This window comes from Rhea pennata, chromosome 25 (assembly GCF_028389875.1).
Source record: "Rhea pennata isolate bPtePen1 chromosome 25, bPtePen1.pri, whole genome shotgun sequence".
Classification (NCBI taxonomy): Eukaryota; Metazoa; Chordata; class Aves; order Rheiformes; family Rheidae; genus Rhea; species Rhea pennata.
In genome coordinates this window covers 923924-943230 of record NC_084687.1, presented here as the reverse complement: position 1 = coordinate 943230, position 19307 = coordinate 923924, and the positions used below count along the sequence as shown (strand labels likewise).

Below are 19307 nucleotides of genomic sequence, written 5' to 3'. Positions count from 1 at the left end.
CCCCCCCCCACCACCACCACCAATCCCTTTCATTTTCTGGCAGCCCTTCCTTGCCCTCTGCCAGGCTCCTGCCCCTGCCTTACCTCCTGGATGAGAAGGGTGATGGCTGAGGTGGAAATTGCATTTGGGTCACTGCTTTGACCTTGCTGGCACACTGAGCTGGACACTGTTCTCTCCACAGAATCAAACTCTCCAGGCAACTGGGTGAAAGGAGTGAAAAGATGCACCCAGAGCTTGAGCAATGTTAAAGGGAAAGCCCTACTTTGTTAATATGGGGACAGCAGGTACTATCCCCCAGCCTGGACAAATACTCCCATCCTCCTGGTGCTCTGCCCAGCAAAGGAACCACCAGGGTCATGGGGGCAGAGAGAGCGGAGAACCAATCCCAATCCACCAGTTTGCTTAGGCACTGAGGCAGGAAATCTGCTCGAAGCCCCAGGATGAAGAGTGGTAATGTGGAGGGAACTCTAGGGCTCCCCACTCCAGCCAAGAGGGATGAGAGCTAGAGATGGGCACCCTGCCCTGAGCAAGGGCCTGGCTGTCCTCAGCGTGTAGCCAGGGACAGGAATATGGCACTGCTCAGCCTTCTCACATCTACTGGCAGAGTCTTGGGGCTCCTTCAATGAATCTGCCTACTGGGATATCTCAGTGCACAGTGAGGGCATGTAAGCACCTGTTTCCTCTGGCATGCTGTCCCTACAAAAGGGACTGGCTATCTACAGCCTGTCAGTTAGAGCAGTGAAGGAGTAACCCTGACCCCTACTTCTTACTGTCCTGGCTCTGAAGGCAGTGGGGAAGCCAGAAAGTTACTGCTGGGAAAAGAGAGCTTTAAGTTTTCCCAGCTTGGAAGAATGTCCTGAGCCCACTGCAGTAACTGAGTCAGGAGGCTGGCTCATTCCCCATGCTGATCACAAATGGCAGTCCCAGCTAAGCTGGGATCTTGGCTGGGGAGCACCAGGGACTGGGTGCCTCTGCAGCTTGGCAGTGTTGGCCTTTCCTAGGGAGGGAGGCAGGTTCAGCCCACATCCCCTACATTGCTGTCTCTGGAAACACATTGTCTCCGTTACCTCCTGGGGTAGAACATGCAGCCCTGATGATGGGCAGCCCCCAAAAGCGGCCACTTGCCTCCTGCTCAGTCTCTGCTGCAGCCTCTCCATGCAGAAGGTGTTGTTATGCTCTAATGGAGGGAAAGGGAGGATATTAGGTGGGCACAAGAGCAAAGATACCACTGCCATTTCAGAGGGTATCAGCTGGGAAAGGGTTAACTAGACTGGAGGAAAGAAAGGGCTTAGGGGCAGTGGGACAGAGCAAGACCCCTGCCTGTCTACTCCCCCATGCTTGCTCCTCACACCGGCCAAAGAAGAAGTCATATCTGTCTGTGGAAATGAGCATAGCCTTGTGGCTCTACCGGCTTGGGGGTCACCAGCCCTCCCACAACCTGAGGCATCTGGCTCCACACTCTATCATTCTTGAGGGTAGAAATGCATGGAAGAGATGGGGAATTTATCTGCATATTACTGGGGGCTGTGTGTCCTCCTGCTGTCTGCTGAGGAGCCAGCCCCTTCCTGGTGCCTTGTCCCCCAGGGACTAATACAAATCTTCCCCAGAATAGAAACAATGCTGAGACTCACCTGACACTGGAGACAGGCATGGATGCCTGGGTGCTGTTAGTACCTTTTGCCTGAGCAACTCATCCTCGTACTTCACCCTGGCAGGGGCAGGGAAGCAGGTTAGTCTGAGGGATGCAGCCCTCCCTGTCTTCTCCACCCAGAGGGGACACAGCTTGGGGGGGGGGGCAGACCAGGAGGAGTGTCTCAGTTGGACGAACAGGGTGGAGACCACAGAAGTAGGAAGAATTACGTCCTTTTACATTTGTAACCCTTGTCTGTACCCCAGACTGCTCCAGCCTTTCTGTACCCCATGCTCAGGTAGGGACTGGTGGCTGGGGGGCACAGAGCTTCCTGAACATCACCTCTTCTGCCACCTCAGCCTGGGTTTTGGCACACAGAGATTGCAGGAAGAAGGGGAAAAGAGTCTTTCCTGCATTTTCTGGGGCTCCTTTGCCTAGCTAGATACTAGTGCCACCAAGACAAAGGAAAAGACAAAGGAAGGGAAGGGCACTTAGGGGAGCCACAAACACAGATGTATGGAGACATCTGTGTCCTGAGGATGTCTCTGTGAGTCCCAGGCTGGAGCTGGGATTGGAGAGAGGTGTCTGCCCTCACTGCCTTCTTGCTTGGGACCCTACTTCATGCTTTGAGGGCTGAATTTCTTCACAAAGGACTCATGTCCATGGAGCCACTTTCAGGCTAGTGTCTAGCATTCAGTTACTCTCTTCAGGGCCCAATTTGCCTCACTGGTGGAATCAGCCACTTCTCTAGATCTTACCTGGGCAAGATCAACACACAATCCATCACTGGCACAGCAGGGCTGTGAGCAGGGCAGGGTGCAGCATCTTGCCCTTCCTCCAGCCTCACCATGCTCACATTGAGGCTCACCAAGCCTTACCCTTCCAATGAATTGTTGTTGTTGGCATTGTTGACATTCGTGTTGCCTTCCTGGGGAAAGTCGTCAAGAAAGACAGGGGAGTCGAGATCTTCGCTGCCCACCTCGGTGAACTGCAGGGGTCTCTGGCTGGCCACATGGGGCTGCAGGGGACTGCTCCGCTCCAGGAAGGTGTCAACTTGGCCAAATAGGCCGCCTGTCCTCTGCAACCAACAAAGAACATATAAGATCAAGCATGAAGCTCTGGACTGCTCTACGATGAGGAATAAGGCCATGGGAAAAGACACATCTGGATGCTCAGAAGAACACCATTCTCTCTGATAACCTCTCTGCCAGAGCCTTCTGTATTGCATGGTGTCAAGAACTTCTCTGTCTGGGTGGGGATACTGAGGCACTAAGAAGTGACATGATAAGCCCTATGATGTCACACAGCAGTGTTGGGATGAGAGCCTCCAGCTCCATGTGATGACAAATTCTGCCATCTCTATGGGACACTGAACTTGTGAGACCTTTGTACACAGTAGCAGCCTCTGTGATACCACTGTGGCTGAAGCTGTCTCGCACACTTTTCAGGAGTGCAGATAGAATCTGTCTCCATTGTGGTAATGGTGACACCTGAGCTACCCTATCTCAGCCTGGAAGGAAGTGTGGATGGGTGTGACACAAAGTTGCAGGTCAATATCCAGCATATGCATGCCCTACATAAGCAGAACCATTTTACAGAGGCAAGAAGCATGTTGCCCAGTGTAGTAATACAATGACTAAACCAGAGTGTCCTGACGTCTAGGTAGGGGAAGGAAGCGTTGATCCAGCCTTGGTGGCTCATGCGGTTTTTCATGACCAGGCTTGCCTACGGGGACTATGCTATACCTGCTGGTGGCCAAACTGACCCACTGGTGGACCACCAACACATGGAAATGAGGGATGACTAACACCAAGTACCCCTCAGCCCTGCTGGGCATCTGAGGTGTCCTGAAGGCTGTGCTCACTCTATATATCCCTTCTTCCATGGCAGCCTCCACCATTGCTCTCTCTAGCTCCTCCTCAGCTGTCAGGTCCCCAGAGATGGCCCGACGGATTTCAGGGGCAGCTTCTTCTTCGATGCTCCTGAGCCCAGCCTGGTAGGGAAAAGGAGGCATGGTTGGGTATGGTTTGGCCCCACCACCCTTCTCTCTTTGGACTTTGGAGAAGGAAACACAATGAACCCCACTCTCTTGGTTCCCAGATCATGCTGCCATGACAAATCCCTTACCAGGGCCAGGCCACGTATTGCTCTGCAGCTAGCTGACACTGTATTTGGTGAAGCAGCTTCTGGGCAAATGCAGCCCCACAAAGGGTTTTGCTAAGGACAGTCTGAAGAAAGGTCAGGTTGATGTTGCCCAAGACTAGTCATGTCTTTGTCCTTACTTTGACAGCATCTGAGCTGGGCCCGTGGTTCATTTCCCCACTCTGCACTCTTTGGGCCTCATCTTTTATTACTACAAGTAATTTCCTCACCAAAAGAAGGTAAGAAGAGGCCGGGAACATCTCTGTAGCTTTGGCTGAACACATACAGTTCTCTTTTCCCATCCCACCCTAATGGCACCCTTCACGGTTGCCTGTGCAGACTTCTCTGACTCTACAGCAGTTCCTGTCCAAGATGATGCACACCAACCCCTCTCCAACTAATGTACCAACTAAGATGTGTAGAGAACTAGGCACCCAAGACTGTCAGTATCATGGTCAAGATCAGGAAATGGAGAAGGACTTGGCATTGGAGAAGAGTTAGTGGGTAAGCAGATGGATGAAGAGAGTTCAACTTTGATCTGAGCTAAGTGTTTGCAGGTCTTACAACTGCTTCATAGAGTCTTCTCTATGACAAGAGTCAGCAGAGGGGGAGACAGAAAACTTTTCTGCTTGCCTAAGGGACAAAGGTGCCATGTGTCATCCCAGCCCTGTCTCTCCATGTCACCCTGGACTCTCCTGAGCTGAAGAAAGCCCCTTCTCATATTTACGAACTCCACCATGCCCTCTACAGCCCTAGGCACCATCTGCCCCCAGGATGAGTCACCCCTCCACCACCACTCCATAACTCTCAACCTGGATCTCCACAGCGTTCTTTTTGGGCCGGTAACCATAATACTCCTCCTGACGCTTCATGAACTTCCTGAAATGCTCTTGGATGAGGAATGTAGCATAGAATTTACCCACTGTCACCTCGTCATCTGGAGGGGAGAAAGCCAACCTGATAACATGGCCTAACAAAAAGCTCTGCAGAGCCCAGAAGAGCTGAGACCCCCAGTAAGGGGCGGAGGAGGGGGAGGAGGGAAATGCCACCAGGGAACATACCTCCAATAGGAGGGATGACCTGATCCAAAAGCTTCATACTTGTTCGCTTCCAGATTTTCTTGATAATGGCTCTGAGCTCCTCATTGGCCTGCTCAAAGTTACCTGTGAGGAAAGGGAGCAGGGATGGAGTAGCTTTTCCCCAGTGGACCGTGGACATGAACAAAGCTAAAGTATGTGAGAACCTGTCCAGACTCATGCAGGGTGTGCACTCCTCCCCGACCTCCCTCCCAGGCAAAAATTAGTTTTTTTAAGAATGTGACTTTGAATTTAGCAAAATGACATTAACTACAGGGTGAGTCCCAGTGAACAGCAAATGGGTGGAATGTTAGTGCAAGCTTCTCAGTTCTCTATCTGGTCTGGTGGTCAACAACAAATCTCTACTTTCCCTTCAGTGCTCTCCTTGACTTCATTATTTCTGTCAGCTTGCAATCCTGGGCTATCCTCAGGTATACTCTGAAATTTCCTGTGCTCCTCACAATGCTGTCTGCATTTTGTTGAGGGCTCTGTTTCCCAATGTCCTTTCTCACCTGAGCCAAAAGGAAGATACACATGCGCTGCCACTGGAAGATGTCAGATCCAGATGGACCCCCACTACTCAGCCTCATCTCCTGCCAGAGATGGCTGCCCCAGCCCTGCTGCAGAGCTGCTTGTGTGATTGCTGTCAAACCCAGAACCATGGAAACAAGCTAGCATGGTGCATTCCCAAAGAAGGGCTTTGCAAGCTCCACTGCTGGCAAGGAAGGGAGTGAGTGAACTTTTCCTAAGCAAATTCAAAGAGGATCCTCCCTCTAGCCCTTCCATTTCAGTATGAGATAATAAATACATATGGAGATGCAAATCTGGAGCAGGCAGTACTGTGATGGGTGTGGAAGAGGATCAGATCAGTGTGGGAAGGGAGCCTGCCATCTGTTACTGCAGCAGGGATGGGAATTGGGTCAGAACATCTCCTGAGCTGTTCAGGGTGAAGTTATCTAGCTGGGGTGGTGCTGGTTTGCTTTTTGGGGATGTGACATACATATATATATACACACACAACTTAAAAATGTCTTCCAGCCTTGACTTGAGCAGTGCAAGTCATGCATGTGACCATAGTTCCTGATCCAGGGAAATAATGGTACAAAGCTGAGGGGGGTGCTGGAAGTTTGCAGTAAAGGTTCTAACCCAACAGGGAAGGATCCCTGTGGTTCTTGGCAGAAAAGGTATAAATAGCACCCTCTGTCACAGGGAGAAGGTTCTCCTGGTCAGGTAATAGAGGCAGACAGAAGCATCCTTTACCTTCTGTCTTGATCTTGAGGGCCGTCCTCACCAGTGCAAAGAGGGTTGCGTTGAAGGTGACAGTGCCATCGCTGTTCAGGGGCATGTTCATACACACCAGACGCTGTGCAACAGATCGACAACCATGTCCCCAGTTGACTGGAGCAGGCTGGTACCTCCATGCAAACATGCAGCCTGTCTTGGCAGGAGTGCAGCTACAGCCCCTCACATGGGTGTGAGAGACTCTGCATGGAGTGACGCGTCTCACTGAGCTGTGAGCCAAAGAGCCCTCCCAGCTCTGGCCACTAAAGTCAGGCCAGCTGGACTGTGCACCATTCCTTGGCACCACACAGGCCAGAGAGAGACATCACTCCTCCTAATCAGCTAAACCAGATCAAGATGGAGGAGGCTTAGATTAGACCTATGGAAATAACTCAACCTATGGGTCCTCAGTGCTACAGGATGAGTTGGAAGGAGAGTACCTGGCATTGCTTTCAGAGCAAGAAGGGAGTTGTTCTAGGTAACACTCCATCCTCCAAGAATTTCATCAGGCTGCTGTGATTTGGGGATCAAGCCCCCTAACAAGTTTGCCCAAGACCCACAAGGGTTCATACCAGTGAAGTTACCCTGAGTTATGTCCTGCTCATATGGTTTTCATATGAGCTTCAGACAGGCCCTGGCTTTGTGCTGTATGAGCTAAGTTGGGAAAAAGATTCTCAAGCCTGTGGAGTAGGAGTCTCCAGCTTCTTTGGTGCTATTGTCTTTTGGAGACAATCCTCTATGGCCGAGGCAATGTACCAGGTTAATCAGGCCCAGCATTGCCCTCCTGCCCCAGGCAGGATCTGGAGCACCATTGCTCTGAAAGCTGAAAGCACTGCAGAGATCTGGAGCATTGTGGCTCAGAAATTCCTCTGCACTGAGGGCCAGAGACGAGGCCACTATAGCTATCTCCTGTGGTGCTAAGGTAAGAACTGGCAGGTGCTTCTCTTCAGGACCCTGAAATGCATCAATTCCAGCCAAATTAAAGCATCTCTATTTGCTCCCCAAAGATTTCTCCCTATAAAACACTAGAGATCAGATCATGAGCATAATTTATGAAACTGGAAATGTGATTGGATTCTTGATTTCAGCCCCTCTGGTGAGGCTAGAAAGGATGCAGAAACAGCCTAGGAAAGGTGCCCCTATGCCCACTAACCAAGCCATCCCCTTGGCTGTTACCTTACAAGCTACACGATGTGGGCAGAACTTCCCAAAGCCCAAGGGAGGCTGGATACGTCTCAGCAGAGTCACCACATCAAGGTGTTTGATCCTGCCTCTGTGGGAGGCAACAAACTGCATCAGTAGTGTGGATGGGAGACACAGTGGGACACAGCTGTGTGGGAGGGGATGGGTTAGTTTGTCTCTTTGGCCTGCCCCATGCTCCTTCAGTGGGAAATCCCTTCGCTTTCCTGCACTTCTTGGGGAGAGCAACTGTTTCCCATGGCACTAGACAGCAGATTGTGCTGTAGAGTGGGAGGAGTTGGTAGCATCATTGAGGCTGGATGAGGAGAGTGTTGGAAATCTCATGGCTCCAAACGTGATGATGGTTAGCATCTTCCCTGGGACATGCTGGACAAGCTGGCAAACTGCATTCATTTCTCAGAGGCTGGGACCTAACTCTTAGACACTGCCACAGCTAGCACCGCGGTACCTGTCTCAGGGATTGCAGCAGAGGGAACAGCTCATCCCTGGCCTCTCTGACACTAACCCCACACAGACTGTCCCTTGATCATCACTCACTCCATGCCATGCAGGATCACTCACTTGGCCTCAGGGTCGTACTCAGCCCAGATCCGTTTGAACTCATCCAGGTGATGAGGCCCAAGGATGGACCAGTCACGTGTGAGGTAGTCAAAGTTGTCCATGATGACAGCCACAAAGAGATTAATGATCTGAGGGCAGATGAGCAGGTGTGAAGGACATCAGATCAGGACAAGATCATGCATGCAGTGAGTCTCCACGTAGAAGGGCAGCAATACTCCTTGTGACTCAGAGCACAGAGCAGGGCGGCACTGCCCATGTGGCGCTGACCAGGGCAATGGGAAACTGAAGGCAGACAAGGGTCAGTTCAAGGGTGAGAAGGGGTTTGAGAGCCTCCTGGAGTCTGTGGATGCTGTAGAATGTCCCATGCATGGAAAGGCCTTCTGCCCTAGCCCTGGCTACAGTGAGCACAGGGCAGCTCTTCCCTCCCCACCCTTACAGGAGACACCCTCACATCAGGCACTAAACAAATGATCTATTCATCTGGACAGCAGCACACTGGAGGGCTGTGGCAAGGATCTACCTGGAGGTCTTGGGCCCCATGGGAGTGTGGGTGCTAGGTTTACACCGTAGGCTGGGGGATGATGTCTCTGGGAAGCAGGTGCTATGGGGTCAACTCTGTGAGATGCTTGGCCATCTGAGCACCCAGGAGCTACCTGGGACTAAGAGTGGGGTGCCAAGGGATGCCCCAGGTTGAGTGTGAGACTGTTCCCCGTCATAATGCAGGGCCCAGAGGGAGAAAGGTGTACCAGGAAGGCGCAGAGCATGTAGAAGCTGATGAAATAGAAGTAGGCGAAGCTCGTGCCGCAGGTATACTCCTCTCCCTCAGCAAAGTCTGACTCAGGATCACACAGCTTCCCATAGCTGCAGGCCAGTAGGATCTCCTGCCAGGCCTCCCCTGTCGCGCACCTGAGGAGAGGCGATGCTAGCTGGTTTCTGCCCTGTGCAGGATGTGCACTGGCCTTGTCGGGAGGTCTGCAGCTAGCCAGTGCACAGGGAGCTTCTGGGAAAGGAGTAGTCAGGATTCCAGGGTTTACTTTCTAGCTTGGGGGTTTGAGTAGCATCTGTTGAAAGCTTTCAAGTGATCTGTTTGGGACTAAGGGAAACCTTGAGCTGAGCTCTTGCTTCTTCTTGAGTTTCTTGAAATTAAAATCCAATTTGGGAAAGAAACATTCAGAACAGAAAACTGAAAGTGCCCCCTTTCTCCTCCAGCTCAGCCACACTAGACAAACCAACAGCCATTCCTGAAGTGCTTCCATTGCTACATGACATTTTTCTGCAGGGGAAAAAGCAAATCCAATACAAAAATACTGATCTCCTCACTCCAAACTGGTGTGCAGCTGTGGGAGAGTTTGAGACCAGCTCTTATCCAAAGTTGCCTGCTTGACAAGAAAAGACCAACCTGAAGAGCAGCAACACAGCTTGTGGGAAGGTTTGGAAGTTGTTGTTCCGGTTGATCTGGGTACCATCCACCATAGCAATCTTCCCAAACATCTGAAAATCACACTGTCAGGTCCCCCGCACCCTTCCCATGCAAATTCCCTGGAGTGCCTGGCAGAGTACCTGGTTTCTATGTGTCTGCCCTCCTCACCCCTCCCCACACCTCTTCAGATGCTACCAGGCTCAGAGTGGCTGTTCAAAACCAAATCCCAACTCTGCCCCTCTCCTTACCTGCATCCCAATCACAGCATAGATGAAGAAAAGCATCACAATCAACAGGGCAACATAGGGCAGAGCCTGTAATAAAAAGATCACAGGTCATGTGAGACAACAGTCCCATATCAAGGCAGTCTGAAGACAATAGATTTGGTCTGATTGGGTCTGGAGGTACTGCTTGGGGCTGGCAGTCAGGCCTCCATGTGGGGAGGGAGTTTACAGTTTACTTTCTGCCTATTCCTCTAACCATCCCCCTGCCAGTCCCATTCGCTGGTTCTCATGCATGGAAGGCTTGTGTCAAGCTCCAAGGGAGTACTGGGTCACCGCAGCTGGGATGAAGGCTGAATAGGCCTGGGAGATGATCAGAGCTGAGGAAGCTGCCCAGACTCAGGGACTGGTGCAGTGTGTCCCTGAGCTGCCCATTTGATGTAGTGTCCCAGCCTTGCTGGGCCCAGGGCTGATGCCCAATGGTATTTCCCTGCCTGTTTTGTCAGCCATTAGGGGACACCCAGAGATGTCTCATCCTCCGAAACATGCTGATGTCAGCCTGGGAAAACCCACTCAGATACTCTCAGCCATGCAGACAATGGTGTTGTACATGGTGCAGACCCCCTGCTCCAATTTGAAGCCAGCAGCCTGTGACTAAACAAGCTTTGCTCCTCTGCCTGTCTAGAGAGATTGTTAGCCCAGTTCACCTCAGAATCAAAGCCTGCTGCCAGACCATGGCACATGCATGTCTAGGAGGGGAGAGCTGTCCTTTACACACCTGGAATGACTTGATGAAGGTCCACAGGAGAGTCCTGACACCTTCTCCCCGGCTCAGCAGCTTCACCAACCGCATCACCCGGAAAAGCCGAAAAAAAGTGATGGAGACGCGGGAGTTGTCATCAGAGTCCTGCAGGCAGACCACAACACTTGGAGGGCAGTGGGTGCTGATGCCTTCAGGCAGATAAGGGTGGGAGCAGGCCCTGGGGGCAAAGGGGCAGCAAGAACCCTCCTCCAGGTACAAGTCATGCTCCCCGAGACCCTTGCCTGTATGGAGGACCAAACAGTGATGGTGATGAGCTGACATTTTCCCCCCAGCCTCCACGTAAGTTCACCTTGCCAGCTCTGCTATCTCACATTTCAACCCACCCTGGACTTCCCAGGGGCCAGCTATTTACATATATTAGAGAAATCCTGTTAGCTAGGGGGATGGGACACTTCAGGTAGAAAGACATGATGCAATGCAGGTTAGGGAGAGCTGTGCAGTTCACCACATGCCAAACAGGGCCACCCAAAGATAGATCATGGTCCCTCCTGGCTCTTGTGAGCTAGGTACCATTTTGGACCTTCCCACCCCAGCTGTCTGTTTCAGGATCTCCATGCCTGCCTGGTGCTGCATGGGTCCAGTATGTCCCTGTCCCCCCTCCCCTCCCAGCTCTCCCTCAAAAAGTACCCTGTGCCCAGGATGGTTGCTGCCTCTCCCACTGCTCTCCCTAGTCTTCCAAGACTTCAGTGCTGCCTGTCTGAACTACATTATTCCTAACCCCCAACACACTGGTTCCTGGTTATTTCAGGGCAACAAAACCACAACCTTAAACATTCCCACTAGCAACTCAAACTTCCTCAGCTTAACATTTCTGAGTTCCCAGGGCCCCACTGGAAAACACTGTCTCCCCTCAACACATCTCCTTATTTTGACTTTCTCTTTTCCAGTATACAAGAGCTTCCCAGCAAAAATGGTGATCAGGAACATCTGCACCCCCTCAGGTTCCTCAGGGTGCTCAGGGGAGGTCCAGTGTGCCCTCCATAGAGTCAACAGCACCAGGGCTCAGGGAACCCTGAGAAAAGGCATTTTGGATTGCTGGCCTGTGGGATTTGCTTCACCAATTCTCAGCAGTGCACAGGTTCTAAATATTTGCCAGAGCTGGGTCCTTCCATGGCCTTGTGCCTCCCTACGTGTGTGAACCCTGAATGTGAGTCACATGCTGAAATCAGCCTCCAGCAGGGCCTGGAGATACACCAGACTGGTGTTTGACCTTGAGCTTCCTCTCTCCCCATGCAGCCTAATCAGACAGTGATCAGTACTGTCACAAAACCACAGCAAGAGACCTGTGAGAATCCTCTCAGGGGGACCAAAAACCTGGAGACTAGCATCTGGGAATGGGAAACAGTCACAACAACCCAGCTTAGCAGGGACATGCTCAAAGGATGCAGCCTACCTTCCGGGGCATCTGGAGGCTCCTTGCCCCTACTCAGCAGGAGCAGAGGATAGTAGGCCCTCAGGTAAAGAAATCCAGTAAGATCTAAAGACTGGAGCTGATCAGAAGAATTTCTACCCGCCCCAGCATAGTTAGCATCAGGCACAGTACAAGGCGATCACTGCCTATCATGAGATGTGCTGTCAGCCAGCTTTTCCCATCTTTGCATCCCAGTACTTGGACTTTCCTCTGAGCCAACCCAGAGTAGCAGTGACACCCCTGGCCTACTGCACCCCAGAGTACTCAGTAACCCCCATGATGGTCTTGGACATCAGTATTGGGCCTCTCTATACCCAGTTACCCCATCACAAACAGATTAGGCCATGAGTCTGGGTGGGTGAGATTTGGGGGCCTGTGCAACACCAGCCATAGGATATAGTCCATCTTCCAAGGGGAAAGTAAGGCAAAAGGGTCAAATCCCTGCAATTTCTCTGGTTAACAGTGTAAAAAACTGTACAGAAAAATCCTGTTAGGCCTTGCACAAACTAGAAGATGGTTAGAGGAAAGAGGATCTTATAGCCTTCAGCAGCCAGAGGACACCTTTGCAAGACACTCTGTTTTAGTTAGCTCAGTTATACTTGATTTCATTGCCTGGGGGTGGGAAGGAAGTAGGGAAAGCCTGAATCAGTAGCGGAATGTACTGATGGATGGAGAAAAGCTTGGGTCATCCAAGGGTGGGAAGGGATTTCCTCTAGAAAAGGGCTGTGTCTATGTGGAGGAGTATCTCGCTCCAGGCGCCTCTTAGCAAGGGGAGATCTATGTGTGGGAGAGAACACATGGGTTTGGTGTGTGTCTTAACAACATGCAGAACACATGCAAATGCAAGCCATAGGCACACTAGCAAAACTGTGGGCATCAAAAGGAAAAAGGGCCCACTGCAAGCACATGCAGCTGATATTTACAATGCTATCACAGCCTCCGCCGAGGCAGTATAATCCACCACTGGAAGCAAGAACAGTCTGTCAAAAGAATAAGACAGTCAGCAAGAGAAGTGTGTGAATGTGTGTGTGTGTGTGTGTGAGAGAGAGAGAGAGAGAGAGATTGACAGATGGATGGATAGGAAAAAGAGAAAGACAGAGACAGAGTAAGATGAAAACTGGGACAAAAGAATGAGACTAAGAGAGGAGACAAGGGGAAGGAGAGACAGAGACCTACCATCATTTGGCCTGTTTGGACAAGGAAATGTGACTCCTATGGGGTAGAGGCAGCAGAGGGATGATGGGGAAAGAGTTGGTCATGATGGACTTACCCAACTATGTGTCCTACTGCATTTCATTTGCTGTAATATTTACACCAGAGACAAAGGCATGGCAAGAATATAGACCAGTATGTCTGGTCCAAAGATGCAGGAATGTGTAACTGCCTTCCACAGATTCCCTTCCAGGCCAGACACAGGGCTGTAGTAGGTGTGATTTGAACCCAAGCTGACATGCTCAAGCTAAACCACAGCTTCTCTCCCCAACAAGCTGTGCTGCTCTCATTAAGTCTGCTTGGAAGCTTGACTACATGTGACTGGTGCAAGTTCATTGGGAAGTGAACTCTGAAAGTGGCTGTCCCACACACTGCTAGCAGGACAATTCATTTTCCAGCACTGTCCACACACTAATCAAGAGGGTGAAAAACAGAAAATGCTGGTCTAAATGGACATACTCATACACAAACAAGGCACACACACTCACAGGCAGAAGGGAACTCACTCACACACACACACTTGAAGCTCCTGAAAGGTACTCAGAGACACACTCCATTCTTCAGGAGAACTTGTGCCATGCTGGGGCACAGACACTCTTTACCCCAAGAGCCAGGATGGGTACAAACGCACCACCTTCAATGGATAGGGCCAGCCTCAGCTCCTCTCTGCACACAGACAAGGCTCATATCTGGAGCCTGAGTGTTCTTGCAGTGATTTCAGGGGACACTGGGTAGGTTGGTAGGGTCAGATTTTGCAAAGATCCTTAGCTTCCAGGGCAGGTTGTGGCAGGATTGAATAAGACAGCAGCATGGACACTGCCAACCCCATACGGTCTAGGGTGCATATCGCTTGGGGTGGCACCACCACAGCGACTCCAATCCATATTCTCCTGTTACTAAAATAAGAACTGCCCAGGGCCCCTCAGTACACCCCTGAAATCAGTGGGAACCAGATGACTAAACAGCCATGAGAATATGTCTCTGGTGGCTAGTAGAAGGCTCCTAATAGCACAGTTGTTCCCACCTCTTCATCCCGAACAGCCACATACTGAGACATAAGAGAGGAGAGAGATGCATAATGGAAGGAAGAAAGAAAGACAGGATAGATTTTGCAAACTAGAGTCACATGTTTGGGTGCTCCCAAGAAGGTTTTGGTTCCTGAGAAGGTTTAATCTTCCATCCCTGTAGTGCTGGGTGCAGACTTGTTTTGTGAGGGCCACATTCCAGAAAAAGCTGCAGCCCTAAGGTCTGCCTGCTCAGGCAAGGTGACCTGTGGCAAGTGCAGCAATTACAAACAGATCCTGAGGATCAGAGAAGGACTCACCTTGCACTGACCTCTAAGTAAGGGGGAGATTTATGAAGGGAGAAGTAAGGCTGTCCAGTGATGTGTATCTTTGTTAATCCTAATATCCCCCTCCATGTCACCAGATGGCTGGCAAGAGCTCAACAATGCAGGGAAGGATGAGGGCTGGATGGAGAAGAAAGGGCCATGGAGGGAGGCTGGGACACTGTGAGGGGCACAGAGAAGGGCCCAAGCTCTGCTCTCAGCAGAGCATGCACACAGGCTTTAAGGTATCTGAGAACTGTCCTACTGTCAAGGGCTGTGGAGGTGCCCCAAGGCACAGGGCAGAGCAAGACTTTCCATGGCGGAACTGTAACTGGGAACTGGCATTACCTGGCTCTGCCTTGGCACAGCAAGGTGACAGCTGACACTGCCACTACTCTGGCTGGGGTTAGTCCCTGTCAGCAAAGTCAGCCTAGCCAGGGCACTGGACTCCTCTGGAGGCATGTGACGTGTCCTGAGTGTATTGACTTGCACCAGTCCCACAGACAGCACATCCTTGACATTCATGCCAATTGACCCAGTTTCTTGCTCCACATGGACAGAAAACTGTCCAACTCGGGGCCCTGAGTGCCCCTTTGAATCTCATTTCTTAGTGAAAATAGGACCTTCAGGATGGGGAAAGAGGTGACATCCTAGGAGATGATGCCCCACAAGCAAAGGAAAATCAGACCAATAGCACTGAGTGTGCTCAGAGTTGGAGGACCCAGGGACAGCTGAAAGCTGCCAGGACTGGCAAGAAACCTGGGAGCTCAGCAAGGCTTAAAAGCCAAGAGGTTCAAATGACAGCAGTACTGAAGTGTGGGTCTGTGTAGGGAGGAATGTGTTGCTGTTCCAGAAAGGGAATGGATGGTTCCTCTCATCTCAGTTCTGTGGAGCCTGGAAAGGCCTCATTCTCCAGAGAGGAATGTTATTGCTGCAAAGGGCCTTCATACACTCTCTCCTCCCCAGCACAGAGGAGAATGGCTGAAGGCCACCCCATGCAAGGCTGGGCCAGGGCAGTAGCTCTGCTTGACAGAGCCCTGAAGGACATTGGAGCTGGCAAGCCGCTGCTCTAGAGAGCAAATGGCAAGCTAAATCTCTAGGCAGGGTTAGTACGATCTACATGATCCCACAGCTATTTCTACAGATCTGCTAAATGCAGCACACAGTCTCCAGGTGCACAGGGGCATTTTCAGTACTGGGCATCAGGTGTGAAAGTCCCAGTGCTGCAAAAGGTGGCAGCACATGGATTTCTTAGAACACCTCTTTGAAAATGCTTCCAGCAGAGTATTTACACATATAGCCACTGCCTGCAGCCACCCAGCAGTGTCATAGTGCATATGGTACAGAGCTTCCAGAAAGCAGTGTACAGGATATACACATGCACACATACACGATCTTGCGTATGTATATGTATGGTCACTGATCACTGTATATAGGGACACATGTAAAGCAAATGCTTTGAGATTTGATCTGTCTGATCCTCCCATGGCATGTGACAGAAGTGTCTCCCTGCAGGGGACAGGGAGTTGAGGGCAACCCTTTTTATTCCTATCTGCAGCAATCTGAGAATGAACATGAGTAACTCTGTCCAGGTTTGTGCATGGGGAAGAAAGGCAGGCTGAGTGGGCAGGGGATGGCACCCATCATGCTTCTCATAGTCCAGTCCTGACTAAGTAGACTGTTTCCCAAAGGATGTCACTGTCTATAGATTTTGGAGACAAAGGGGACAGGGCAGTGTGACATGTTGGCAGACTGGGGGAAATCCCCTACATTTATATAGTGCTTTAAAGTTTGCAGTGTCATGGCTCTGTATCCATGCATCCATGTCACAAGTTGATCCTGGCTGTCTGTTCTCAGAAATGCGAGGAACAAGGACTATATGTCCCGGGGCAGGGACAGAAGAGAGGGACACCAACAGGCTGTGGAGCTGGGCACGGCACTGGTGTCTCTGTCCTTCCCTGGCACAGCACTACAGAACGGCCCAAAGCATGTATGAGCAGCAATACTCCCTGGGGACACTGTAGTGCTGGAGCAGTATGACACTTACATCAATCTCGCTGAGGATGACATCGATGATGCTGCCAATCACAATGAGGAAGTCAAAGACGTTCCAGGGGTCCCCGAAGTAGCCCTGCCAGGGTGAACCAGAGAGCAGAAATGAATATCAAAGCGTCAAGTTGAAGAGGAGACAGATGCTGGTGCCCCAAAGAAGATGAGGCTGACAAGCAGACAAAACTCTCTACAGAAGGGACGCCCCCTTTTTCGGAGCTAGGGCAGTGGTGCCCACACTACTGGATACAGGATGAGCAGAAGCCACTGCTCCGCTGGCAGCAAGGGAGAGCAGGAGGAGAGCTGTGCTCTAGCACCACCCCAAGCAACAATGTTGCACATTAGGATGAGGAGGATTGTCTGCAACCTCTGACGTCTCAGGCAGAGCCAAAGGTAGGGATTGTAGTCAGATTCGGGACCCTATCATCAAGTGTTTGGTTTTGTCTTTCAATGGTGTCAAATGAGGAGGGTACAGAGAGGTAGCTGGAGGTATAGCAGGTCTCTGGACCCCAATCCCACCAGAGATAAAGATGACCTCAAAGATGGAAGCAATGGCTAGTTGCACTGGGTTAGATGGGGCTAGCAAGGATAGCCCTAACAACTGATAGCCCTTCCAGAGTCTCATAGGTCCTGCTCACTGGGGCTCCCAAGGGTCACATGAGGAGAATTTCTTTGGACTCTCAGGTCTTGGGGCTTGTGGAGGAGAGATGCCAAATACAAGGGAAATCGTAGAATCATAGAATCAGTAAGGTTGGAAGGGACCTTTGGAGATCATCTAGTCCAACCACCCTGCTCAGCAGGGTCACCTACAGCATGTTAGACAGGGTTGCATCCAGGTGGGCCTTGAATATCTCCAGAGAAGGAGACTCCACAACCTCTCTGGGCAACCTGTTCCAGTGCTCTGTCACTCTCACAGGGACGAAATTCCTCCTCACATTCAGGTGGAACTTCCTGTGCTTCAATTTCTGCCCATTGCCTCTTCTCCTGCCACATGGGACAACTGAAAAGAGTTTGTCCCCATCCCCTTGACACCCTCCCTTCAGGTACTTAAACACATTGATAAGATCCCCCCTCAGTTTTCTCTTCCCCAGGCTAAAAAGGCCCAGCTCTTGCAGCCGTTCCTCATAGGGCAGATGCTCCAGCCTTCTAGGGCTACGATCATCTTCGTAGCCCTATGCTGGACTCTCTCCAGTAGCTCCATGTGTCTCTTGTACTGGGGAGCCCAGAACTGGATGCAGTACTCCAGATGAGGCCTCCCCAGGGCTGAGTAGAGGGGCAGGATCACCTCCCTCAACTCGCTGGCAAGTCTTTCCAATGCACCCCAGGATACCACTGGCCTTCTTGGCCACAAGGGCACATTGCTGGATCACGGCCAATCTGTCATCCACGAGCACTCCCAGGTTCTTCTCTGCAGAGCTGCTCTCCAGAAGGTCAGCCCCCAGCTTGTACTGGTGCCTAGGGTTACTTTTCCCTAGGTGCAGGACTCTGCACTTGCCCTTGTTGAACCTCAGAAGGTTCCTCTCTACCCAGCTCTCCAGCCAGTCCAGGTCTCTCTGAAGGGCAGCACAGCCCTCAGGTGCATCAGCATGCATGCCCTTGGCCTAGCCTGAGACCATGCCCCAGCCTATGGACCCTGTCCTGCCCTCACCTTGGCTTTAAAAGCCATGAGCTTGAGGATCATCTCCAAGGTGAAGAGGATGGTGAAGGCCACATTGAGGATGTCTGAGATGTGGTTCATCTCTGCAGACTGATTGTAATGCTGAGGAGATGGAAGGAAGAATCATGTGAGCCAAAGGTCAAGCACAGCCTCCATTGTGAGCCCAGAGGTGTGGGCTGGATTAAGACCCTCTCTTACACACCTATGGCTCAGAAAGGGTTAGCAAAAAAAAAAAAAAAAAAGGATTTTTTTTCCTGCAGCCCCTCCTCAGTGCTTCTCACATTCTTGTGCAGCCCCTCCTCTGAGCTTCCCACATCCAGCCAGTCCTACCTAGCTTCTAGTCCCAGGCATGCTGAGCACAGAGCACCAGTTTTGCCATATTGTACGCTCTCTTCAGAGGCTCTCTGAAAGTAATAGAGTTGAGCCAGTGGGTCACACACTGTTGACACCATTCATCATTTGTGGTCAGCACTCTGCCCCCTTACCTGCATGCCCAGGCAGATGGTGTTCAGCAGAATCAGGAAGAACATGAGGTACTCAAAATAAGAGGAGGTGACCACATACCAGATCTGATACTGGTAGGGGTTCTTGGGGATGTAGCGTCTCAGTGGGCGAGCTTTCAGTGCATACTGCACACACTGGCGCTGGGGAAGAGGGAGACAGATGTGATGCACACAGAGGAGCATGGGGCAGCACCAGTGGCACAGGCACACAGCCAGAACCAGTGACAATGCTGCACATCCCCATAGGCATAAGCTGTGTCTCTCACTTTTTTTTTTTAGCTCAGTGACATGGGCTAGGGTGAATGATGTTTCAAGTATCTGCTGTGCTTTCTGCAGAGACCCCTAACAAGCACCCACACATGACTAAGTTTCCAAAGCCACTGCTTGCCCTCTAAAGTTTGTCATGCTGTTCCACCGTACTGCCTTCCTTGATCCCTCAAACTGTCTAGTTTTCATGGCACTTTTGCAGAGTCCATCAGGATTGGCAGAGGGCAGCCTCAGGGCATCATGGATACCATGAGTGCAAGGAGTATTAGATTTTCTCTCCACACTGCAGAGTTGCTCAGCAGGCACTTCCTTCCCTGGCTGGCTAAGGTCATCCTTGCAGGGTTAGTGTGCTGGCACCCCTAGCTCAGTGTCCATGCTGCATCTGTAGGCTTGCTCAGCACCTGGGTATCCCAGCACCTCCTTTTAGCCTGGAGGCATCTGTATCTACTTCTCCTTACCTGCATGTGCTGTGTCCCCTGCTGATGCTGGTCTCACTGCTGCTTCTATTTCCCCTATCCTCAGCCCTC

General features: G+C 51.2%; 1 protein-coding gene across 1 annotated transcript in view; it reads right to left on the bottom strand.

Moving 5' to 3' along the window:
- CACNA1S (calcium voltage-gated channel subunit alpha1 S) overlaps positions 1–19307 on the bottom strand; it is a 47899-nt gene that overhangs the window by 454 nt on the left and 28138 nt on the right. Inside the window, exons 26-43 of the mRNA XM_062595073.1 lie at positions 18496–18654; positions 18002–18112; positions 16352–16435; positions 12689–12745; positions 10310–10438; positions 9559–9624; positions 9290–9381; positions 8637–8796; positions 7891–8018; positions 7306–7402; positions 6109–6211; positions 4834–4935; positions 4585–4709; positions 3495–3623; positions 2509–2708; positions 1632–1708; positions 1068–1177; positions 84–200 (exon numbers count right to left, since the gene is read on the bottom strand). Coding sequence (XP_062451057.1) covers positions 84–200; positions 1068–1177; positions 1632–1708; positions 2509–2708; positions 3495–3623; positions 4585–4709; positions 4834–4935; positions 6109–6211; positions 7306–7402; positions 7891–8018; positions 8637–8796; positions 9290–9381; positions 9559–9624; positions 10310–10438; positions 12689–12745; positions 16352–16435; positions 18002–18112; positions 18496–18654 — 2046 coding nt within the window. The remainder of the gene's footprint in view (positions 1–83; positions 201–1067; positions 1178–1631; positions 1709–2508; positions 2709–3494; positions 3624–4584; positions 4710–4833; positions 4936–6108; positions 6212–7305; positions 7403–7890; positions 8019–8636; positions 8797–9289; positions 9382–9558; positions 9625–10309; positions 10439–12688; positions 12746–16351; positions 16436–18001; positions 18113–18495; positions 18655–19307) is intronic.